Genomic DNA, 24713 nt, shown 5'->3' on the forward strand with positions numbered 1-24713 from the left:
CATCTGTTTGTGATGGTTGTCAAAGGGGACCTGTGTTCGCTCTTGCCCTCTGTGCCTGTCATTGCAAGGGCTTCTTTGAGCGGGTCTGCTGACTGTCAGACACTTGAGAATGGACTCTGAACAATGCCACCAGCCTCCCTGGTGCAGCCCTGCCCTCCAGCTCTCCCAGAGGAGTCACCCACCACATCTGGACGGTGGTGGCAGGGGCTGATTCATATAGTTTTTGAAAGAGCTTTAAAAAAAAAAAAAAAAAAAAAAAACAACAACAACAAAAACCGGCCGCTTGCTGTCCCGCACGGGATCCTTGCTTCCTTGGGAAGGGCACGGTTGCAGGTGGTTGCTCGCCTGCTCACGGCCCAGGCACTGCTGGCTTTTTTGCCCCAGTGCTGTGCTGCGCAGCTCATCCCTAGCTCCAGGGTGCTTGGACATCTAATTCTTCTGGTTATTTCAGTTCCCAAATCAAGACCCCCAACCTTCAGAGAGAGCCTGCTCTCTCTGTAGTTCCTAGGTTGATGCCTCTTCTGCTCTCCTGATCTGGTTCAGGAAGACTCTGGAAGCCACGTTCGTCAAGGACTCTGGGAATTTGTTATCTGAAGCTGTGAAGTCCCTCCCAGTACTGAGGGCACAGACATAAAAGTCGCAGTAGTTAGCACGCTTCGTGAACCTCGTTGGCTGTCGCAGATGCCGCCTCCCTCCTTGGACCAGGCCATGCACGTAGGTTGTCTCCATCACCGGCAGCTCCACGCACAGTCTCTGCGTCAGGTGTGCTGGGAGGGCTGCTCCTTTTGCTGTCTGGGGTCACAGTCTATGGTCCCAGAACTCTCCCAGGGTCTGGCATTCTGATGGCATTTACACCTGGTCCCCTCTGACGTGGTGGTTTCCTCCCAAACGTGAAGGAAGAGTTAGTGGTCTATTTTCTTTGAATTGTCCTCCTGCCTGTCCTCCTCCCACGCTGCCTTTGGCTGCTGGGTGGTGCTGCTGGCTCGTCTGAGAGGGTTCTGCCTGCCAGCCAGGAGGTGCCGGGCGGGAATGCCTGTACTGCCCTCCTTGCCGGCTCCCCTGCGGCTGCCCACCCCCACCTCCATGCTTCTGGCCGTCCAGGCTCAGGTTTGGCCCCGAGGCCCCTCAGGTCCTGAGCTGTTTGTCCTCTGGCATCCAGGCGGGGGGTGATGGCCCAGCATGCCTTCACCCTGATCTCTCCCAGCATGGCCTCCTGGCTGCCCGCTCTAGTCCCTGGACTTACGGCCGACCTCGGGCTTGAGCAGAGCTGCAGCAGCGCCGGGAAGGAAGCTTTGCTTCTCTCCTGTGGAGGTCGCTGGGGGGTGGGGGGGCTGAGGGTCTGGGGTGGTGGAGCGCTGTGTGGTCTAGACTGCAGGGCCATACTGGCAAGCCCCGTCCCACCCCGAGCCCTCTGCTCCAGCGTTTGGTGGGTCTTGGCTGCTGCACCCAGCAGATGTCATAAAGGCACACAAGTGGAGGTGACAGCGAGTCCGAACTGCAGCCCAGCCGGGTGTCGGTGCTTTATCTACCTGTAATATGTCTTGCAAGGTCTCACGGCAGAAAGAGCTGATTCCTGGGCACACTGGATTTCCCGCTACTGGCGATGTGTGCTGGCCTCCTGTAACTCCAGGTGTGAGCTCACCTTCTCTTGTTTCCACTGCCTTTCCTGGCATCTCTCAGGACCTTTGGGTTAACCACTACTTTTATAATTACTGTCTGTTTTTCCTTAAAGTTACAAGCAGGGAGGACAGAGCCATCTCCCCCCTTGGTTTAGTCCCCCTGTAACTAGAGGAGAACCAGTACTGTGACTTCCAGCAGAAGGATCCACTTCACTCCTGGTACAAGCCACATGTCTGTTGTTGGAGAGCTGCGCCTTCTCGTCACTTTCCCTGGTCCCTGCTGTTCTCTCCTGCAGAGACAGACGGACAGGTGGATGGCGTGCAGAAACTGGTTTCTCTTCAGATTTTATTAATATTTGTTACATTTAATATTTACAAATTATATATTTATCTGTGAAGTGCAGAAATGATAAAATAAATATTTTTTGACATTTAATTTAAAGGAACTTGTTAGAATCTAAATTTTGGGAACGTGCGGATGATTTCTGAGGAAGGCGGAGAAGCCGAGTTGGAAGGTGCACGTGCTCAGGTGCTAGAGCCCACCTGGCTGCTGCTTCCAGAAGACACCTTTCCTCAAGGCGCCAGGGACACTCGAGGCCTCTTGGCCTGGATTCACTCTCAGCTGGATCAAAATGATCACTACCCAGACTCCGCTCCCGCGGGCTTGTCCCCACCCCATGATGCTGGGGACGGAACCCAGGGCCTGGCCAGTGCTGGGCCAGTGCTCCGCACGCTGCACCCCTGCCTGCCTTGGGTTCTTGAAGGTGCCTGGCCCTGGCTCCTCCAGGCTCCCAGGCTCCCTTGGAGAGCCGGGCACCCCCCCGAGGAACCATCTGTTCTGCAGCAGCTTGCGGCTCACTCGTGGGCTCAGCCTCGGAGCCGTGCCTCAGAAACCAGGGCAGTGTGCTGATTTCTGGGAGCGTGAGGCGGGGCACGCGTTTCCTTCTCTGAAGTGTGGAAAGGAAGCTGCTGGCCAAAGAAATGGCTGCCTTTTCCTCTGACAGCAGCTGCCCTCTGCTGCTGGCTTCTGCGGGCTCCTCAGAGCCTGATGATTTTGGGGTCACTTCTCCATGGTGGAGGTGTGTAGAGCTGAATGAGGGGCTGCTGAGGTTTAGATGTGAGGTGCGCCCACACTCGAGTGAGGCAGTTTACAGTGGTTTAGAGGTGCAGTGATCAGCTATGGGACCTTCACCCAATCAGTGCACTGATGCTCTGATAGGGATTAACTGGCGCCTGTGGGCAGGTGGCGTGTGGCAGAGGAGAGGGCCCAGAGGCCTTTGGGTATGTTTTGTTTCTGCTAAGTGGAGCCGGCTCTGCTTCCTGATTGTCCGTCCTGAGCCGCTTTCCTCCTCCTCACCCTGCCCTGATGCTCTGCCTCGCCTCAGGCACAAAGCAGCAGAGTGGGCCATCTGTAGATTGAGACCTCTGCAAACATAAGCCCCAAGCAGAGGTTTTCCCCCTAAAATTGTTCTTGTCAGGTCTTTGATCACAGCAGCAAAAAGGCCGACTAAAATGGACTGTCTACCAGTCATCTAGGCAGTCCCCGGAGTGCTGGGGGTATTTGGATCCTTGGTGGTGTTTGCCCAAGTCATTGGGCCAATCTGATCGGGGTGCCTGGTGAACAGTCACGTGGCCACATGAAGCCATCACCCCTGGCATCCTGCGGCCCTGGCCCGGCTGGTCAGCGCCTGTGGCTGGCACCTCAGGGACCCCAGGGTGTGAAGTCAGGAGCTGTGCAGGTTTCCCGGCTTTGTTGAGGCTGGTGGGCCTGTCGTAGAGTCACAGTGTCCAGATGACCCCCCTTTGCCTCTTGCGGAGGGTCTGGTGCCCTTGGAGGGGGCCTCTCTGTGTTGCCCAGATGAGAAGAGCTTCTAAGAAGGAACCCGAGGTCCTCTCTGATCCACTTCAGCCCTTGCCTGCCTTGTCTTGGGATGTGTCTTGGCTCCTCCGCCCCTCGGTTCACCCCTGTGTTCCTGCAGCAGACGTTCATAGTACTTAGCAGGTGCTCAGTGGGATGGGGTTCTCCTCTCTGGGTCACCCAGCCCTGTGAACTCCTCTCCCAGGTGGCTGTCCGTCGGAAGCCCAAGATGCCTTGCACTGTCTCTCAAGGAGAAGCGCGTGGGGCCCGCGGAGGGGACGGCAGTGCTCCCCTGTAGCTGACCAGGGAGAGGGCGGTGGTGGGAGTGGGGCCTCCCTGCCTCCCCTTTAAACAAGGAGTGTGAGTCTGGACAGCCGGAGGCCACAAGCATTTTGCTTTCATTTTGAAGAAAGCATCACGCCCTGTTGTTAGCACCACTTGGTCTCATTGTGAAAATCATTTAGCTCAGATCTATTTTTAGAAATTTTAAGGATGGATGATCTGGTTTAGCAGAAGCTTCCAAGAGGTAGCTGACAGAGGTAGAGCCCCCTGCGGACTCGGCACCAGGAAGGAGGAGGCAGTGCCCAAGGTGAGCAGAAGGTCAGATGGGCGCTCATGCTCTGCCCTTGTGGCTGAGGTGAAGTGACGGAGTTTGTGCAGGAGTTCGTCTTTGTGTCTGAGGAAGGCACAGCTTGTATATTGCAAATTCTTTGCTTCTCAGAGTCAGATTTGATCATCCCCTGTCATCGTAGTGACTGTGTGGCTTTATTACTTATGAGATTGCTCCTTGGACATGCAGGTTTAAGGTCAGGTGGGAAGGGGCTGACAGCAGGTTCTTGGCCTCATTTTCTCATGTGTCCAGTGAAGAAGGGACAAACCCTGGCTCGAAAAATGAATGTCATACTTGGCAGAAGAACCTGCTACAAATTCATCTTCTTAAGGTAGTTAATTTTCTACAATGCAGGAGATTTTTCTGGCATTTTCTTTTCCTTAAAGACTAAGCCAGAGATCGATCCTTAGGAGAGGATTAAGTTCTTAGGTTGCCAGGTCTGGTGGCTTCAGCCTTTGTGCACTTAGGTGGCCAGTGTTTGCTGGTGCCTTTTGTAGTTAGCAATTTCAGCCCCACAGTCCTTTGAAACTTGACTTTTCATTTATCAGGGACTCCTGTGAGGGTGACATTCCAATTTTGAATATGATGCCTGGGGACCCAGGGAAAGGTCATCTTCCACAGCAGTTTAAAACCTGCCTTAGGTGAGTGTCCAAGCAGACTTATAGATCAGTATTGATTTAATTTGATAAAACACGAAGATAAAAACCTCACATGATAGGAGGTGGCTTTTTTCAGGACTGGCATCTGTGTGATCTGCCAGCTCTCTGTCTCGTCTGTTTCCATAGTAAACGGGAATGCTGTCTTCATTCAGATCATATTTAGCTTTACTCACTGGACATGGGCAGAAGTGCATTTTGAGCTGCTCGAAGATGCCCGGGTGACATACGCTGTTGGGTGACTCGTGAGGGAGAGCTCTCCCAGGGGCTTGTATTCTGTCTGCTGGAAGCATGCTTCCTGCACTTTTCCCGTTGACTTCTTTTCTGACCTTGGTGATCGGGTCAGGCCTTTCTGCCTGCTCCTCCTGGTCAGTAGTCTAACAGAAGTGTCAGTCTTCTAGGCGTGCAACCCTCTTTTTGCTCCTTTTGTGTCTTGGGAGCCTGCGTGTGCGTGTGCACGCCAGAGTGTATAGGAACTGTTCTGTTCCCCTCACTGTTCCTGTTCCAGCATGCACCTTCTTTATCCTCTGGAGATGGCAGGGCCCCAACAGACCACTTGCCTTTCACATTGCCAGCCCTTCTGCTTCCAGAACACTTCTGGAACTTTCTGCCTCTCCCCGAATCCACTGTCCATTTCCTACAGCATAGAGGAGATGAGCTTTGGAGTGTCGAGTGACAGGTCAGGGAGCGGAGGGGTGAAGAGCAGGCCTGGACCCCCTTGTCCTGCCCCCGTCCAGCACTCCTGCCACCAGGCTGTGCTGTTGGAGGAGTTGCACCCCTGGTGCCTGTTTTTAGCCTGGTTTGTTGCTGTGACACAGTAATGCCAGCTGCTAGATCTCTTTTGCAGTGGCCAGGCTGGACCCACTTTGAGGTGTCACTGTGCTGGCTGATCCCACCAGCAGCCTATGCAGGGGACTGCTGTCCCGTAGATCGGTAGGGTTAATTGGTCATCTGTAGAGATCTGTGTCCATGCCCACCTTAAGAAATGAGCCCAGGCTGCCTGCAGGCTGGCCACGTACTGCCTTCAGTTGGTGGCCCCACCCGGTTCACACCTCCCTGCCTGGCACCTGTAGGCTTGGGAGCTCGAGCAGAGAGATGGGAAGGTGAAGTTGCTGCATGCCCATGCCCTTGCACCGGCACCCTGGCCGAGCTCACAGCCCTTCCTGGGCCCTTCCAGCTCCCGGCACAGTGTGGGTGCCTTGGTTAACGAGCAGGAATCCGCAGACTCGGAGTGTTCCCGAGCACCGCGGCACGCAGCGTTTTCAGACTAGAAAGAGGCGAGCAGGATAGCCGAGGTGCGGGAGCAAGCGGAGGGAGGCAGGCAGCTCCTCGGGCTCGGACCACGCTGCCTTGGCGTGGACTGGGCTTTTAGTTATGGCCACAGGCGCGTGGTCGGGCCTTAGCCTCTTGGAGACTTGGAAAGAGGGCTGGGCAGCCTTACCAGGGTCCGCGCTCCAGGCAGGGTGGGCTCCCACAGGCCAGCTTCCAGCAGAGCTGCAGCCAGGGAGCTGTGCTCAGAGTGCCAAGTGCGTTGAGCCAGCTCACCCAGGAGAGCGCCAGCCTCCCAGCCACGGTGGACGCGTGCTTGCTTGGGGTGGGCGTGTTGGTCCTGAAGGCTCATTTCTCTTTCACTATCTTTGGGTGAAGCCTTCAGGTTTCTTCTTTGTGATTTTCCTTTTTTTTCCTGGTTAGTATTGGTTTCGAGAAGTCAAAATCAATGGCTTTATTTTTGGAGTTCTAAATCCAGCCATGTAAACACCCCCGGTCTGGCCCGAGGGTTTGGCAGACTCTGGACTGCTATTTTAGATATTCTAGAAGACGTCTTGCAAGTTGCTCTCCTGCCCTTCTCCAGTTAGGCTGGGAGCTGGGGAGCGGGGCGCAGGAGCCCGCAGCGTTCTCCAGGTGACCTGCCCACCCCAGTTCTGTCCTGGTGGTCGGGCAGGGCCCAGGGGAGATCTATGGCCAGGCGCTGTGGCGCCTTGGCCCCTCTCTGAGGGGGTCGCTTTCCGGGTGCTGGGCCCTTCTCCCGTGGACACCTGTAGGTAGGGCCATGCTCCGCAGCACTGTCACATCCAGGCAGAGGCTGCCCTCTCTGGTTGGTCAGGCTGGGGGAGAGGCCGCGTTCAGGTTCTGCGTGTGCTCCGAGGTGGGCGTTACCGCACATTACAGTGTGCCAAAGCAGGTGTCACACCTCTCCAGGTCTGCCGAGGACCTCACGGGAGGTGATCGTTTGAGATGTGCTCCCAGTCAGACTCCAAGGAGCAGTGGCTGGCCTCCGGTCCCCTCTCCTCCCGCCTCGCCGTAGGCATGCTGGGCCTTGGTGAACAGGTAACCAGGGTCTCGTGTGCAGTGAACACACCTGGGTCACGCGTGGCCAAGGGTGGACAGTGGATGCCGAGGGAGGACTGTGGGTCTCCTGTTGCTGTGGGTTCAGCCACATCTGCAGAGGGCTGCAGGGTCCTCGCGCTCTCCTGTCCCTCCTTCTCTGTCCTGCAGGAGACCTTAATCCTGTGGGCTCCTCCACCCTACTCCACCGGGAAGAAGCACTGGATAGGTGTGAGCTTAGGGACAGTGGCTGGACAGGCAAGGCAGGGAGACGGTCTCCTGGTGGACACGGACTTGCAGTGTGTCCTGGGGCTCTTCACGGCAGCCAGCCCCCCGTGGCAGCTCCTGCTCCCACTGCTGGTTACCTGGGGGGCTTTCAGGGGGTGGGATGGCCAGAAGTCATCAAGCTTAGAAAGGAAGTGAGTCTGGAAACAGAACCAGCTTAGGCTCGAGGGTGCGCATGGAGTTTGGGATTTTGAACGTCCACCGAGAGGCTCTTTGTTTTATGTGTTCAAAGCCCAAACCGAGGGTTCCCTGGCAGACACGCCGAGTGGCGGCCTGTCCCCAGCTGCCCAGGGTCTCCATACAGGCACACCCTCTGGCCTGCCCCTATAGCAGAACACACCCGCCCTGTGCACATGGGTGACTGGCCTCTGCCCCCTTGGTCCTGGCGCAGTTCCGTGGTGCGCCGCCTCCTGTGTCTGTCTGCACCTTCCCACTCTCCTCCTCCCAGCCCTCCGTGACCCAGGTCCGCCTTACAGCCTCTCTTGCTTGGAGAGCAGGGGTTCCTTCCACGCCAGCCAGAAGGTATGACTGTCCCACCTTTCAGAGCCACCAGGCGATCCCCACTGCCCTTCGACTAAAGCCGACTCTTCCAGTCCAGGCCCCCACTTCATCCTGCCCACCCCTCAGCTCCCTCCTGGACGGCCCTTCCCTGCCTCAGCCACCCTCTGCTGCCCGCCCGCGCCTTCCCCAGGTCCAGCTTCTAGCTGTCAGCAGCGCACTGTCCCTTGTTTCCTGCGTGGGGTTCAGTGCGTCTGGGGTCACGTAGCTCTAGCCCAGCACTGCTCAAAGCACAGTGGTTTGGTGCGGGCTTGTGCTGCTCTGGACGTCCCACTAGTGTGGGGTGCGGTGCCAGGCTCCAGAAACACTCAGGGAATGAAGGGCTGGTGGGCTGGAGCCCCAGCTGTGGCTTGGGGCGTCCGTGGAGCAGGCAGGTACTTGGAGTGGCAGAGGCTTTGGGACCTGTGGGCCCTGCATGGTCTGTGGCATGTCAGGCTCAGATGCTGACTGGGTGGGCTGCATGGGTCTCCTGGCCTAGGAGTCTTCCTGGTGGGGACTCTGGAGCACTCTGCAGCCGTTACCTCAGGGAGGGCTGCTGGGGGCTCAGCCCCGCAGGAAGCAGCTGGGAAGGAGGGCAGTGTGCAGGATGCTTCCTGAGGACTGTCCATGACCCCACATGTGGGTTAGGTCACGTAGGTTGGGCGACAGTGCAGTCCTGCAGTCCCCACCCCAGTCGCAACTCTGGGCGAGTGGGAAGGGACCCAGGAACCAGGGTGGCTTGGAGTTGTCAGTTGAGGTGAGGGGCCGAGGCCTTTTACCTGCTCTTAGCCTGCGGTCAGACCTGCTGTGCCCTCCAGGGGTCTTGTTCTCAGGCACCACCAAGTTCTGGCCAAGAGGGGGCTCAGGCTGGAGTGGAACAGCATCACCCCCTCAGACAGGCTCCAGGGGCTTCAGCCCACAGGATGGGCTGGGCCGATGGCCGCCGTGATGGCGTTGACGGAGCGTGGGAAGTTGTGGTGCTTGCCCTTCCAGTGCGAGGTGTAGATGTTAAGGAAGAGTGGACCGTGGATCGACCACCATACACCTTACTCCCTCAGGAAGCGCATTTGCCACCCATGCGCTCGATTCCTCTGGCGTGAATGCAGGTCCTATGAGGTGGCCCTAGTAGCTAGAGGATTTCCCAGTTGGAAAACATGGCAGCTTCAGGGTCCGCTGGTCTCACCAAGCCTGTCATGGATGGTGCATAAAAAGCAGCAGAGATCCCCACCTGATTTTGGAAACTGCAGGGTTAACCGCCACTTGTCCTAGGTTCAGAGAAAGGGGTGGGGCACAAGAGTACAGGAAGGGAGCTCCTCTGGGGCAGCTGCTTCCCGAGGTCACTTGCCCCTCCGTCCTGCTCAGCACCTCCCCGGGGCCTGGGGGACACCACATGCCGCCACTGGCCATCTCACCTTGACTGGGCCTAGACATGGGATGCGCCTCTTCCCCCTGGGAAGTGAGGTGTGAGAAGGGAAGCACGTCTCCTGGGGACATTGCCAGAGGTGAAGTGGACCCAGGGGCGCGGCCCACCTTCTTCTTCCCCTCTGCCCTGAGTGGCAGGAGCAGAAAGGACCTGCTGTGGCTGGCCTGATGGGCCTGGGGCACCCAGGCTGGTGGGGGCGGGGGACGGGGGTGCCTCCATGCTGCTGGGCGCGTCTGTATCGAGGAAATTCTATGTTGGTTATTTTTCAGTGAGAGTGACCTTGTAATTCTGAACAAGGTGAGAATCTTGGGCATTCGTGGTGTGGTAAACGAGGAGAGGCAACGGGGACCTTGCCCTGGCGTTCCCTCCGTAATGGCGCTTTCAGTGTCGGGTGAGGCCGCCCCCGCGGGCCCAGGGGCTTGCAGCCCTGTCACCGGGCAGGCCACCTGGCTGCTCTCCAGCTCTAGGTGCAGAAGGAGGCCGTTTCTGTCTGTGCGGTGCCTTGACTGCCTTTCGTGTTGTGAAAGTGTTAGATGCTCCTGGGTAAAGAATCAAAACAGGGAGGAACATGGTAAAGAGAGCCCCCAGCGCCCCGGCCCTCCGAGACGGCCACTGTGGCCGGTGCTGCCAGCTTCCCTGCCATTGCTTTCTGCCATCTAGTTAGTGAATCAGCACTTGCCCAATGGACAGGAGTGCAGATTCCACGTGGTCTGTGACCCAGTTTTCGTGCTCGGTGTAGTACGCTTAATTTATCAGGGAGCTCCTTCGGCAAGAGCTGGGTTTTGTTCAGGGCGTAGTACTTTGCCGGGGCGAGGTCTACACCCAGGTCGTGATTGTCACGGCAGAGCTCTTCAGGGCCTGGCAGGTGCAGCCAGGATGCCTGGCTGGGTGAGCGAGGCAAGAGGCTGCTTATAAGAGCAGCAGGTGGTACAGAGAATCGGGTGTGCACGTGTGCCTGTGTGTAGGAGCGTTGGAGCAGGGAGCTGAGCATGGTGACAGCGACTCCTCTTCCCACGGGGCAGGCGAGGCGTGTACTGCGGATTGTCAGGGCAGATGGCAGTGGTGTTTGTGATGGTGGTCAGTCCTTCTGCGGCAGAGCTCAAGTTTGATTCCTGTTCTGGTTTGGATCTGGAATGTCCCCGAGCTCACATGTTGGAGGGCTTGACAACAGAGCCGCAGTGTCCAGAGGCAGGACTTCTGGGAAGTGCCTGGATCCTGGAAGCTCTGATCTCATCATGGGCTGATCCATTGATGGATTGATCCATATAATGGATCAATAATTTGAATGGGCTACTGGGAGGCAGTGGGAACTGTCCGCAGGTGGTGCGTGGTTGGGAGAAGTAGGTCATGGGCTGGGGGTGTTGTCCCTGGCCCTCTCCTCTCTGCTTGCCTTGGCCGTGCCCTTCTGCCCGGCCTCAGCTCAGGCCCAGCAGTGGAGCCCACCAGCCATCGACTGAGACCTCTGAGACCCTGAGTCAGAAAGTGAACCTCCTGCTCCAGCTCGTTTGGTCGGGTGTCTGGTCACAGTGACTCAAAGTGGGCACTGAGACCTCTGCACTGAGACCAGTGGAAGGCCAGCGGTCCCTCTGGGCCAGCTGGCTGGGTGTGGGGATGGGCCCTGCCCTCTCAGGAGCCCACACCATGGTTTTGTTCTTGAATTTTCAGTCCATTTCTGTGACATTTAGTTGCTCAGATAATAGTAATGGGGACCCAAGAGCCACAGAGCATGGAGTGCCCTGGGGACCTTCCCCTAGGAAGGTCGCAGGTGGGTCTAGGCTTCTGCACTCACCTGTGCCTCGGGATCTTGACCATGTGGTGCTCAGCAGTTGCTGGGCGGGGCTTCCGCCTGGGAGGACAGCGGCATTTCTACCTGACAGGCAAGATGAAGCCAGTGGCCCTCTCCTGTGCCTGGGCTGCAGACTTACTGTGGGGGAAGGAGTCACTCCTGCTGGCTCTCGGTGAGCCCTTTCCCACTCCATGAAGAGGAGCATCCTGGCTTTGTTTCACTCTGATTTGGGTGACTTTAGCCCAAGGCTGGTATAGGGCACATGGAGCCTGCAGGTTCCCTGAACTCTGCCTTTGGCCAGTGCTGGCCCATAAACTCTGCAAGCTGTGACTGCCCTGCCACCAGCCACTTGGGGTGTGCAAGGAAGTGTACTCTTCACTGAAGAGTAGCTGTAGCCTGGGAGAGCTGGGAGGGACCGGAGGCGGGCCTCTGGGTTTACAAAAGAGCGATGGAGGCCCGGAGACCAACAGTGCTTGGAGTGGCCCCGGACATGTGCGTGGATTTGAGCAAGCCCCAGGAGTGCCGTTTGCCCGTTACCTGTCTCATATTGCCCTCCCCAGGGCTGCAGAAGCAGCTCCCACACTGGAGCACCTGTCCCCCCACCGCCTCCTGATGTGCCAGGTGAACTGATGTTTCCCTGTGTGTGATGGACGGCGGTGGTCACTGTGCCTGCTGCCCTGGTGCCTGACACCAGTGACCATGGGCCCCATCTGCGGTTCTGCCTCCGTCCCTTCGTCCCTGCCAGATTCTCAGTCTCTGTGCTCAATCCTGGGCAGCAGGGAACGCGTTAATTCGGATTGCTCTTTCTGTAGGAATCTTCTGGGTTCATTTTCATCTATTGTCAAGCCATCCCTTATTATTAAACATTAATCGCATCATGAATTAAGAAATCTCACTGTCTTTACGATTCTTCTTGGAACGAAAGCTGACATAGCCGGGCATACCCAGCTCATGACCGGCAGGATTCGGCCTGTGAATCTTTTTCCTCCCGCGTTTATATCGACAAGCGAACTTAACTCGGGGGAAGATACAGGCCCGTGCATCCCACCGGTATCCGGGATGCTGCTAGAAAAGACCTCCTTCCTCTCCCCAGCATTGCTGGGGGTCAAACACAGAGCGAGCTCTCTGCCCTGAGCTACAGCCCAGCCCTGCTGGGGGAAACTGCCTTTGACTTGTTCTGTTGATGTGTCAGTCCAGCACACGGCCATCCACACTGTGTGTGTGTGTGTGGCACTAGGATTGAACCCAGAGGTGCTCCACCACTGAGCTGTACCCCTAGCCTCCCCACCCCCCATTCGTGAGACAGGGTCTCATGAGTTGCTAAGGCTGGCCTTGATCTTGTGATCCTCCTGCCCCAGCCTCCCCGATCCCTGACTCTTCACTGTTCCATCTCAGGAAAACCCCTGTGAATTTAACCCATTGACTTTCTTTTCCCTGGGCCATTTCTGACCCCCAACCTTGAACCAGAGGCCCTCACGTGAACATTGTTTTCAGGACTCGGTAGTTTCACTCTAACGTGTTTTTAAAAATCCTTAAATTCTTTTAAAGTTATAAGTCTTCAAGGATTTAGGAGTCTGGCCTTGCTGTAAGGTGTCGGCGTTCCTGTGCTTGTTACCCATAACTCTCCCCAGCTGTCGCTGCTGACCCTCCAGGGGTGGGCCCTGTGCATGAGTCAGCTGGTTCAGTGGTCTTACAGTGGCTGACGTGCCCCTCAGTGTGAGAACTGTCTGTGCTCTTTCGGGTTGTCCAACTCCGGCCCCGCAAGGCCGCTCCCCAAGCCGCGCTCTCGGAGTGTAGCCTGAGAGGCAGCCCCGTGTCTTACAACCCTGTGAAGTGTTTCCCACAAGCCCCTGGAGGCAGAGGGGTGGAAGGCGAGTCCCCTGTGACTGGCCTGTAGTCCTGCTGGGTCACTGTGGGCTCCAGGAGAGGAACAGGGCAGGTGAGGGGGAGGAAGGACTCCAGCTTGGACGTCTGCCCACCCACTGCTCCTCCATGTGTTCCTGCTTGCCAGGCGTGGGAACGAGGACCTGCTCAGTGGCACCCTTGGGCTGGTGTCCAGGGGACCTCCAGCAGCCCCTCCCCTCTCTTCAAACCCCCGGAGCAGGTCCTGGCCCAGAGTTACTGTTCAGAGCTCTGTAATGCCCACAACAAAGCTATCAGCCCCAGAGGGGTCACCCCTGTTCACAGCAGCAACCGGGAAGCAGCGTCCTGGTGCTTCACCTGCATGGGCGGCACATGCCCTTCCCTTCCCGTGACTGGTTAGGTGTGGTTTGGTGGGGACCGTACACCCGCACCTTGCACTGGTGGTCTGCCTCCCATGCCATGAGGCTTGGGGATCAAGGCTGGAGGTGAGCCCGCGGGCAGTGAGGCAGCAGGAAGGTGTGCTTGGCCCGCGGTGCCCAGGGAGCAGCAGCGGGCGTTCCCGAGGCCTGCCCCACGGTTCTGGGCACCTGCGGTGGGCCACAGCCCCTGGAGTTGCCCGGTTCACCTGCACCCCTGAAGATGCTTGTGCCCTGTCTGCAGCGGTCGGGGCCACAGCACCCTGCTGCAGTCTCCCTGCCTGTGGACCACACCTGCACTGGAAGATGCCCACAGAACCGGTTCTTGCCTGGGTGGTAACAGAGGAGTGATTGGATGGAAGGAGGGTGTGGGCTCCAGGATAGAAGGGGAATCGTTTCTGAGTAGAATATTCTGAAGTGACCTCTGCTCTCAGAGCCCTCATGCTTCTGAAGGAAACGTGGAGTCAAGACAGCCCGGCGCTCCCGGGTGTCCGCGGTCCCTGCTCCCTTCCCTCAGCTGAGGCCTCTGTTCTGACATTTTAGGAAGGTGGGAAATTGCCCTCTTCCCACCCTGGCTCTTGGATCCCCATGTTTCCTGCTTTCCTTCTGCTCAGACTTGAGCCCCTGGGCCATTCTTGCCTCCAGAGGACTGTCGTTCTGCTGCGAGGGGTTTGGGGAAGCAAAGCGTGGGAAGGAGCCAGTGTTCTCTAAGAAGCTGATTCCTGTGTGCCCCAGAGCCCCCGGGCCGCAGCGTTGTGCCTCGCACCGGCAGTGTCGGGAAGGGTCCTGCGTCCCCTCAGGGCTCTGGACAGATGCTTGGGATCACAGCCATGGTGTGGCTGCCTCAGCAGGGGTGGGCACAGTGGCATGTCGGTGGCCTGGCGTTTGTCACCTTGCACTGAGAAGGCCTTGAGATGTGGGGATCGGCAACCAGTTTATTTGTGAATCTGTGGGGACCCTGAAAAGCAACCCGGGTTTCCAGGGAAGTCTGAAGCGCATCCGGTGTGCCAAGGGTCTGTGTCTTCCCCCGTTTATGGAAGACACTGAAGGATTTTCCGATCACATTAAATCATGCCATTGAACCTGTGCCGGCCAGTGTCTGGAGTCTTGCACTTGGACGTCGCCCGTGCTAGGCGCTAACAGCACTGTGAGCGGCCCTTCCCACTGCACCCTGTGGGCCCCTCGTTCTTCATGCACGTCCGTTCCTTCTTGGCACAGCTGTGATGCAGCCGGGAGCCGGCTCTCCCCCGCCTGCCCGGCTCCTGCCTATGTGGTCACGCTTGCTTTCTTCATTGTTTTCTATTTTGGGACTTACGAATGCTTTAAAGTAAAAATAAATGTTCCCTCACTTCCAGGTTACTAAAAAGAACAGGTTTTTTTTTTTTTTTTAAATTCTTGTGAAATTTAAGGTTTTCAAAGAAGAGCCCCAGTCCCCGAGATAATGTGTTCTTCTTAACAATTCACTACGATTCCAGGTCCTCTTCTTGCCGTCGTGTATGATTTCATGAGTTTTGAGTGGAACTTGTATTTGTGGTCCCTGGAGCTACACAGGACAAGTGGGTCTTGGGCTGGGGTGACAAGGCACAAGAGGACATAAAGTTGTTCTGCTGTGGCTGCGCGCTGCTCACGTTCTCGGGGAGAGGAGGGGAGCCAGCTCTGCTGGGGAGTGAGTGCCCTAGCCCAGAATGGCTGGGTAACGTAGCAGAGGCAGCGCTCCAGCCCTGTGCTGACGAGGATGCTGGTCAGCCATGAGCTGGCCCTGAGGAGTGACCCAGTGGAGCTGTGTTAAAATCTAGTCCAGTCCCTGGAACCGCTTCCTTCATGTTGCCCTCCCAGTGGGAGAATTGATGGGACACCAGAATTGGTGGTCTCTTTTGAAAACAGGGCTTCTGTGACTTTGGGGTCTGGCCAACTGGGGACGCACGCGTGGGCAGACAGTGCATGCATGCACAGGCACACCCAGGCGTGTTTCTGAAGGGTGTTTTCTGCGGCTGCTCCTTGGGGTTCAGTGAGGTAGGGCAGCTAGCCTGGTCCTGACCTGCTGCCCATCCCACGCAGTGAGTCTCTGGGTCAGGCTGCGCCTCCTGCGTCCTGGGACCCCAGCCGCAAAGTGTGCCCACAGGAGTAGGGAGAGGAAGTCTCGGTGTGCAGGGCTTCCTCCAGACCTTCTGCTCCTTCTGCTGGGGTGTGATGGAGGCCAGGCAAGTTGTTTAAAATAAGGGCATTTTACTGGAAGGTGAGTGAGGGCTTTGGGGGTGCAGTTAAGCATTCATTTTATTAATCTAGTTGCCACAAAGAAAACACTCCATTCAAGTGGGGATAAATTTGCAAGTAAAAGCTTGCCACACAATGTTCCAATATTTATATAATCACATGTCTTTGTTTAGTGGAGCCCTGCTTCATTTATAATGAATATTTAATGTTTGTTGTGATAAATTTAATCATGTGGTACATGTTTAAAAATCAGCAGTGCACTAATGGAGTGAGCTCTTTAAATTCACACTTTATCCTCTTTGTTCTGTTAAGATTCATATTTAAAATCATATACATTTTTTTCTTTTTGTAGTAGGGATTGAACCCAGGGGTGCTCTACCACTGAACTATGTCCCCAGCCCTTTTCAAAATTTTTAAGTCAGGGTCTTGCTGAGTTGCCCTGGTCAGCCTCAAACTTGAGATCCTCCTGCCTGAGCCTCCTGAGTAGCTGGGATTGCAGGCCACATCGCCTGGCTTTGGTTTAACGTCTTATGCCAAATGGTGTAAAAATCTAGATTACCAAAAGGTGATGGTGAAGGTCGCCTCGTTCCTCTGGTTCCTCAGCCACCAGTTCTCTGACCTAAATCAGCAACTGTTTTTAATCTTACCAGTAGTATTTTCAGCCACATCAGACGCGTATTGTGTGCACACACGCACACACGCATGCAGGTACTTCGTCGCTGATGAGACTGTGTCTCTGGACTGCATCCTACTCTTCCACCTGGTGGAACCTGGAGGTTATGGGGCTGCCCCCCCTCAGTATGCTGCGGCCTCAGGCTTTTTTGTCCTGCGTAGTTAGTGTTCCATCATGAGAATATGTCCAGGCTCACTGACCGTTGTTGAGGTTTTTTAGAAGCATAGCTGCAGGGTGACTCTCTGGACACTTGGTATGTGTGTGCGTTGGGTGAGTCCTTGGCATTTTTCTTCCATCTCCCTGCACCACCAGAACCGCCTTGCAGGTTTTCCGAGGCCATATTCCCGTTTCCCTGAGAGGTGATTGATGGCAGGTAGTAGGTTTTGCGGCCTACTCGGCCATGCCTGGAGTAACAGTGTTGGTCACCATCTCCCCGGGAGGCCAGGCCTGCACTGTCGTGGTCCACACTTGATGTGTCACAGGCGAGCCACCTAATAGGTGGTGGTGGCCGGCCACAGAGTGGGTGTTGGAGACAGAACTGAGCCGGCACCCTCTCCCCGTCAGCCCCCATCTGTCTCCTCCCATGGGGGAGAGTGGACTGGACATCTCGAAGGCAGTGGTGGGACAGGTCCGCCTCCCAGGCACCCCATCTCTCCTGCTTCCTCGCAGGCCTCTGCCCACCCACCACTGCCTGCTGGACAGGAGCTCCATTGCCCACATCCCACGTCTCTGCTGTTGAGCTCAGCCTTGCAGCTCAGTGACCTTGACGGTCATTGGTCTTCCCTGTCAGCCTGGTGTCTTCTCCAGGGTTCCTCCCACGAGCAGGGGTCTCCCTCCAGTGGACATCCCGCCTCCTCAGCACTGGGGGCAGTGGCATCTGGTCTGTGGTGTGGTCACCCTCCTCACTTTGCTGGCCTGCCTGGGCAGGCTGACACTGCCTTTCTCTCTCTGTCATACCTGCAATGGGACCACCAGGCCAGGTGGACCGATTGCCTCCAGCACACCACCCCCTCTGTGCATTGCGCATCTGATTGAAAGGGATGGCTTTTCTTGACCTTGAGGCATTCTGTGAGGGACTTGACTTCTTTTTGGACAGCGCAGGACAAGTCCCAGCATTAGGGAAGGCGTGTGGAGAGTGAGTCCCACTGAAAGATGGATTGTACCCTGCTGCCACCTCCCCACTGCGCATGGCCCAGGGAACCGCAGCGTGGGTGTGACCGTGGGGTCACGTTTACCATGGTACTGGTCAGTAGAGGGTGAGGGTCATCTGTATTGGGCGAGCCAGGTGAGGTTACCCGAGTGAGCTGCCAGGGTAGGGGGCAAGCACCACTGCAAAGAGCCCCCCCGGCCAGGCACCCTCGTCTTCTGACACTTGTGAACTGTCCTGTGCTGGCACAGAGTCTTCTAAGCCCCGGAGTGTCGCCTTTCTGCAGCGTTTAGGCTTTCACACTCTGACCAGCCTCCCTGAAGGGTCCCAGAAAATCGACCGTTTTAGTAGAAAGACTAAAACCCAAGTTGCCTGATGCAGGCCAGTCGCAGACGCCCCACGCTTGAGGCCCTCCGCAGCTGCGGGCTGGTGGGGCGCCCGCTGACGACTGGCCGAGCTGTGTGAGTGTGGGCAGGCCGTGGCTTCCAGGGTGGGAGTATCGTGGAGGGCTGGTCTGCAGCCCCTCACGTCCCGCTGGGGAAGCTGGCGTGCCAGGTCACCCAGGCGCACGGGAGGGAGCTGCAGCCTGACTTTGCTCTGTCCTCTCTTGCAGATGCCTTCGTGAACAGCCAGGAGTGGACACTGAGCCGGTCGGTGCCAGAGCTCAAAGTGGTGAGTGGCCCCTTCTGGCTTCAGTGGTTTATTCCCAGAAGTCCGTGGGTGTGGGAGGGCCCGAGAGGCAGGGCGTGAGCCCACTCAAACCTTGCGCAGGACCGGGACCCCTTGTGTGTTCTAACTGTCCCCAGCACAGCGTTGGTCCTACAGAGGACCTTCCAGAGACGCCTGTCCAGTGAGTGACACAGGGTGGCGATGTTGTCATGAGCAGCTTTTTGAGAAGACGTGCCAGGGCTGGGGTGCACCTCAGTGGTGGAGGGCTCACTCAACGTGCACGAGGCCCTGGCTCCGTCCTGTTTGAGACCAAAACAGGGCCAAAGGGACTGACCAGTTTCAGATCTGCCCTGTTAAAGCAGCCAGAGGTGGTGTGTCGCCGTGACGACACGTTCACTTGGCCCGTTCCCGGTGGTGTACGTGGTTGTTGCTTTCAGTTCCGAGACAACATGGGAGACCCTATTGTTCTCTCTGTCTCGCGTGTGAGGAAACCGAGGCTGGGGGTGAGCAGAGCTGGCCTGGGGGCTGCCCTGCACAAGTGGGGGAGCTGGGGTTCGCTGTGGGGATTGCTGCCTCTGCCTAGCAGTGCCCGGTGGAATCTTCTGTGCCTGCCTGTGGAGGCAGCCTCCACCCCGGGGCCTTTGAGGATGGAAACGTGGTTGAGGAGCTCGTTTAGGCTTGGCTTATTTGGTTGAAGCAGCTGTGTGTCTGTGGAGGTCGTCAGTTGGAAGGGTTTCCTGGCCCTGTCCTGATGGTTAAAGGTGGTGCAGGTTCCCGACATCGGGGATGCTTGCTACCGAAACGCCTGTCTTCTGCTGGTGTCGCCAAAGCCTGTGGTTTTGTGCAGTCCAGTGCTCGGATACAGGAGGCGACTGCACTGAAGGGCATCCAGGGGAGCTCACTCCCCAAAGGAAGTTCAGCAGGCTGGCGTGAGCTCACTGGGGGTCGTCACCATCTCACGATGAGTACAGTTCAGCGGCCTGAGGAGGGGTGCTCGCCCCTGAAGTGTGCATGGATGTGGGGACCCCGGCAGGGTTGCCAGCTCATGGTCGCAGGCCGGGCAGCTCGGCCTCTGAAGCCCCCTTTGTTGTGTGGCCACTCTGTGCCCACAGGCTGCCATTGTTTCCTGCCTGTGTGCAGTGCCCCGGGACAGGTGGCCGTTAGGTCAGTGCCTGAGGAACCCTGCTTCTCAGGCACAGCCGCGAGGTGACGTAATAGCAGGCCTCCCATGGACTATTGACGCCGTGTTTTGCAGCAAGTCTGAGAATCCGCCAGAGAACACGGTTCAGTGTCTGCTGCCTCTTCAGGGTGGTGGTACCACGCCTCAGGCTTTCTGGGGTTGTGTCCTAGTCAAATCATCCATGACTAGTTGCTTCGGGGCGGTGGCTCAGTGCCAGGCGGTGCAGGCCTCATGCCCACTGGGCGGGGCGGGGACGTCTGGCTGCAGAGGGCCTCCATGGGCAGCTTGCCATTCCTGTTTCTATTTTCCTTGAATTCCCAACGGGGACTTTTGCTAAAACTGCTGTTTCCTTTTCAGCAATTCCACGTGTAGCTGGTAAGTGTGGGGCGCTAGGCAAGCAGTTCAGAGACCCCGCGCCTCTCCTTCCTGCTGGTAGGGAGGCTGGAGCAAGACGTGCAGGGTTAGGGTCTCGGCGCTGCTGCATCCCGGGCACAGCGCTGCCATCCACGGGCACCTTGCTGTTCCCCACAAAGCCCCTTCATCCAGATGGGCTTAATCCCTCCTCCCCTTTGACATCCAGGGGCTGGGGCCATGCACCCTGTGTCCCTGACGAACATTCCGTTCACCCAGTGTATCAAATTAAAATAATGCTCACCGCAGTCTGTGAGATGCCCGCAGCCGTGAGAACCGAGGGAGGCACTGTCCCCCACACCCAGGGGTGGTGGGCGTCCCCTTCCCGGGGTGAGCGGGCTGCCCGTGAGCTCTCGGGAGGACGGGATGTTGCTGTGCAGAGAAGGCCCAGCCTGAATGACGCCTGATCTTGGAGTGTTTTCTTCCTCAGGGAAGAGAAACTAATCTTAATTAAAAATTTAATTCTGTGGCATACTGGTTTGGATTTTCTCAGCATGAGGCTGACAAGCAGCAGGTGCCCTTGAGCAAAAGAATAATTAATAGGTAGGTATTCTCAAATTACGGAGGCCCAAGGTAGAAGGGAGGCTCCGGCCAGCTGGAGGGAGGCGGCCCACGTGGGGTCTGCGCACGTGCCCAGCTCTGAGCCCTGGTGTGAAGCCTCTCCTTGGCGTTGGCCACCGTGGGCCAGTGGGCTGGGCACTGTGTTGGGGGTGGGGTGCAGGGTGCTGCCGACAGGCTTCCCTGATGCGCGGCTGGCACTCCCTCTGCTGGGGGAGCCGGAACTGTGGTGTGGACTTGGCCACGGTGTTCCGCACGGGGACCAAGGGAGCACCAGGGACCGGCTGGGGCCTAGTTCCCTCTGCTGCTGGGGCAGAACACCATCAGCTAGTGGTGTTCACACCCCGGAGGAGGAAGTCCAGGACCAAGGGCGGGTGGGTTCATGTTTGTGGGTGAGGTCATCTTGCTGTGTCCTCACATGGTGGAGCAGGCAGGCTCCCTGGGTTCTTTAATGAGGACCCCAGTCTTGTCTGGGAGGCCCAGACCCCGGTGTCTCCCATCAGCCCTGCCTCCCAGTACCAGCACCTGGAGTTCAGGGACCCAGGCTTTCAGACGATGGCAGCTTTCTCGGGGGAGGTGGGGCCCGAGCGGCCTGCCCACCAGTGAGTAGGAGCAGGACCTACCAGGCTAGGTGTGGGTGCCGAGAGGCTAGAGGGCTGTAAGGGTGGGGCAGGGCCAGGCAGGCCATGCGCTCTTGAAAGGCCACCCTGACGCGTGGGCAGAGAGCATGGACACGGGTGTCTGAGAGCTCCTGCAGCCACACATGCCAGCTCCGCTCTTTCGTCCATGTGCTGGTGTCTCTGGCCCTCAGCCAGCCTCCCCTCGGGACTGGAAGGCCGAGGCTCGGGCAGGCAGCACTGCCTGCCGCGTCCATGGTGGGTGCACACGAGGAGCTCCTGGGCTCAGTGGGCCCCCCTCCGGCGGTGGCACCGGGGCAGGAGCTGGTGGAATCGGTGTTGTAGGCAGAAGGCAGCCTGCGGTAGGTGCTGCGGTGGAGCCCTGGAGGGCATCGAATGCGGGGCAGGTGGGTGACGTCACGGTCAGCTTCCCTGTGCCATCGAGTCCATGCCCACGGTGGCTGGATGAAATGAGAAGGTGGAGCCCGACAGGGTGACGGCAGGGACCGCGCCTGGCTGCGGGAGCCCAGTGGGGCCTGTGTCAGGGTGGCGTCTCGAGGGTGTTGTCCTTAAAGAACAGGAGGTTCTTGAGGGGAGCAGGAGATTGGGGTGCAGAAGAACCAGGCTGCTGATGGGCAGCTTCTGAGGGGACAAGGTTCCAGCTCAGGTGGGGGGCAAGAAGGAGGGCTTCCTGCAAGACCCACCGAGCCCAGGCCTGCTGTGCCTACAGGGAGGCCGTTTCTGAAGGGCAGCTGCGGCTGGCCTCCCAGGTGACTGCTGGACAGTGCCCCGTGTCACCTGGCCCCAGGGAGCTCCTAGCTTATCTGGCGCACACAGCTCGCCACCTCTGCCACTGCCAGCTCTGTCCCCTCCCTCGGCGTGTGCTCCTAGAAGCGGCTCCTGCCTTTCTCCTTGGGCCCTACCTCGCCTCCCCAGTCATGCCCCCTGTGGCTCTCTTGCTCTTCATCCCTGTCCCCAAATGGTCCTAAGCTCATTCCTGCAGGATGGAGTGTGCCAGATAGACCCATCCCTGATTCTGCAGGCCACCCTGTCGCCTTTCACCTGGGTTCCCCGTGTGACTCTGCGCAGCACCCTGTCCCCTCACCCGGACCCCCGTGTGACTCTGCGCAGCACCCTGTCCCCTCACCCAGACCCCCGTGTGACTCTGCGCAGCACCCTGTCCCCTCACCTGGACCCCATGTGACCCTGCGCACCACCCTGTCCCCTCACCCGGACCCCCGAGTGACTCTGCGCAGCACCCTGTCCCCTCACCCGGACCCCCGTGTGACTCTGCGCAGCACCCTGTCCCCTCACCCGGACCCCATGTGACTCTGCGCAGCACCCTGTCCCCTCACCCGGACCCCATGTGACTCTGTGCACCACCCTGTCCCCTCACCTGGACCCCCGTGTGACTCTGCGCACCACCCTGTCCCCTCACCTGGACCCCATGTGACCCTGCGCACCACCCTGTCCCCTCACCTGGACCCCCGTGTGACTGCGCAGCACCCTGTCCCCTCACCCGGACCCCCGTGTGACTCTGCGCAGCACCCTGTCCCCTCACCCGGACCCCCGTGTGACTCTGCGCACCACCCTGTCCCCTCACCTGGACCCCATGTGACCCTGCGCAGCACCCTGTCCCCTCACCTGGACCCCATGTGACCCTGCGCACCACCACTTCCCCTCTCCCTGGGCCCCCTGGGTCTCTCCCCTCTGCCTGGGCCTCCTTGGTGTGGTGAGGCCCAGGACCTAGTGGGTGACCGGGTGGGCTGTGTCCATGTTCCTGAGGAAGGCAGCATACTTCCTGGAGGAGCACTAGGCCCAATGTTGTTCCCGCGCTGGGGACACCCGACCCCATGGAGGTGGAGCAGGCCCTGAGCATCCCTAGCAGAGCCCCAACTCCAGCAGGCAGCTGTGCCCACCACTGGCCGTGTAGCCAGCGTTGGTTGTGATTGTGTTGGGTCCCTGTGTGTTTTGACCTGTTCATAGAATGCCAAATAGAGCCGCTTAATTTAATGACCCCTAACGGTTGTCCATGTCTTGCTGCAGGGGATCGTGGGTAACCTGGCCAGCGGCAAGTCGGCCCTCGTGCACCGGTACCTGACCGGCACGTACGTCCAGGAGGAGTCTCCGGAAGGTATGCCGGTGGGCGGGTGGTCAGCTACAGGCCTTAGAGAGGCTAGGTCTTGACGTTTTTCTTTAGCATATTCTAAATCACTGCTTTGATGTCTGGTGTCAGGAAACGTAGCCAGCAGTGCAAGTCCTCCCGCGTGCTCCTCCTCCCTAGGAGTTGTAGTCCCAGTTACATTCCCTCTGGCCTTCAGAGCGGTCCAGTAGAACCACAAAGAGCTGCGGAGCGTACTTCCTGTCTAGTGGTCCTGTCCTTTGAAGCTTTGGTCCAGTGTTCCTCCTCTAAGGCAGTTGGACACTTGTCCGCTCTGGATATCGAATCGAGGCACACTTTGACCGGGATGCTGCTTAGCGCCAATGCCAGCTCTTCTAGCCGGGTTTTCCAGATCGCCCCACTGGCGTTGGAGCCCGTCTCTCCCTTTAGCCACTCAGCGGTCATTCCGCACGTGAGCCAGCTCTTTCTTGCCCTCGGACGTTTTGCTTTTTCAGTCAGCACGTCCGCGTTTTATTTTTGGCTTTAAATGACAGTGGCAGTGCAGGAGCCCGGTAGCGCCTGGCAGGGTGTAGTCTGCAGGCAGTTCCCTAGGTTATGTGTTCTCTCCCTGTAACCTTTTGACTCCAACTCTGAGACACTGAATTTCTGGTTCCTTCTTTTTCTCACTGGCTGTTCCGTTCTTTGCAGATGTGGATGCAGGTAACTGCACGTCTCCTCGCGCAGCTTGTCTTGTGGGGAGCCGGAGAGCCCGACTGTGCTGTAGCGTTCCCTGCCCCTCGTCCTGTGTGCCGTCCTGTTGGTTCCATCTCACCTTCTCTCTAGTTGGCCATTCCACCTGTTGTGTCCCTAGCTGTGTTGCGAGCAGTAGTCGTCAGTAGCGTCACATGTCCCTGTAACGCCTGTGCCAGCGTCAACTCATCCCGGGCTCCCCTGGGGCTTGGCCTGGAGCTCCGCGGCCTTGGGCAGGACTGGCCGTCCTGCTGGGAGCACCTCGTGGTGGGCACTCAGAAAGGCCTCCCTGAACCCTCCCTGCAGAGTGAGGGCCTGGGAAGGTCAGAGGCTGGGAGCGAGGGCTGGTGCGTGGCAGCACGTGAGGAGACACTTGGTAGCCAGGAGAGAGAGCAGGTGCTCGGGAGGCGCAGGCCAGGAGGTGAGAACGGGTGGTGCCCCATCCCGTCCGCTGGTTGCTGGGTGCTCCCGGGGCCCAGGGGTTTTACTTGTTGCTCTGTGTCCAGGGAGAGCTCTGCAGAGCCTTCACCTTGGCTTTCCACTTCTTGGGCCCTCGGTTGGTGCTGAGGGTCTGCAGCTGACCCCCTGGACTTGCAGGGAAGCTGCTGCAGCACCCCTTGCTCTCCAGATTCCAGTCTGGGTGGCTGGAAGTCCAGGGTTCGCCCTGGTCTTGTTGACCTCACCCTGGCCTTGCTCAGATGTCCGCAGTCGCCTGCTCTGGAGAGGGAGAGCCAGGCCATGTTGCCACAGGTGCCTGCCCCTGCCTTGATGTTGGGTCACCGTCCTTGCTCCCACCCCTCTCCTTCAGGGTACTTAGTTTGTGCCAACATACTTGGGTTCAGCTGTGATTTCTTTGCACTGCATAATGAGCCCTTGTGTTTTGAGAAACAGGAGGCATTTCTTTTGAATGTGCATCAGAAGTGAAAACTGTCCCCAGCCCATGGCTTGACGTGGTCACCAACAGCTCCCCGTTTGTTGATTTCCAGGTGGCACCTGTCACACCACTGGAACTCCC

General features: G+C 58.0%; 1 protein-coding gene across 11 annotated transcripts in view; it reads left to right on the forward strand.

Annotated features, from left to right (window-relative positions):
- Positions 1-24713, forward strand: part of AGAP1 (ArfGAP with GTPase domain, ankyrin repeat and PH domain 1) — a 479134-nt gene that overhangs the window by 138429 nt on the left and 315992 nt on the right. For 5 of the 11 annotated variants that reach the window (XM_079132259.1, XM_079132267.1, XM_079132268.1 and 2 more), the window contains exons 2-3: positions 18026-18084; positions 22894-22981. In XM_079132259.1, the coding sequence (XP_078988385.1) occupies positions 18026-18084; positions 22894-22981 (147 nt within the window). Of the gene's footprint in view, positions 1-18025; positions 18085-22893; positions 23001-23656; positions 23669-24713 lie in introns of all 11 variants that reach the window. The other 6 variants (XM_079132265.1, XM_079132264.1, XM_079132258.1 and 3 more) reach the window with 2 other exon arrangements.

The sequence above is a fragment of the Sciurus vulgaris genome (assembly GCF_902686455.1).
Source record: "Sciurus vulgaris genome assembly, chromosome: 3".
Taxonomy (NCBI): domain Eukaryota; kingdom Metazoa; phylum Chordata; class Mammalia; order Rodentia; family Sciuridae; genus Sciurus; species Sciurus vulgaris.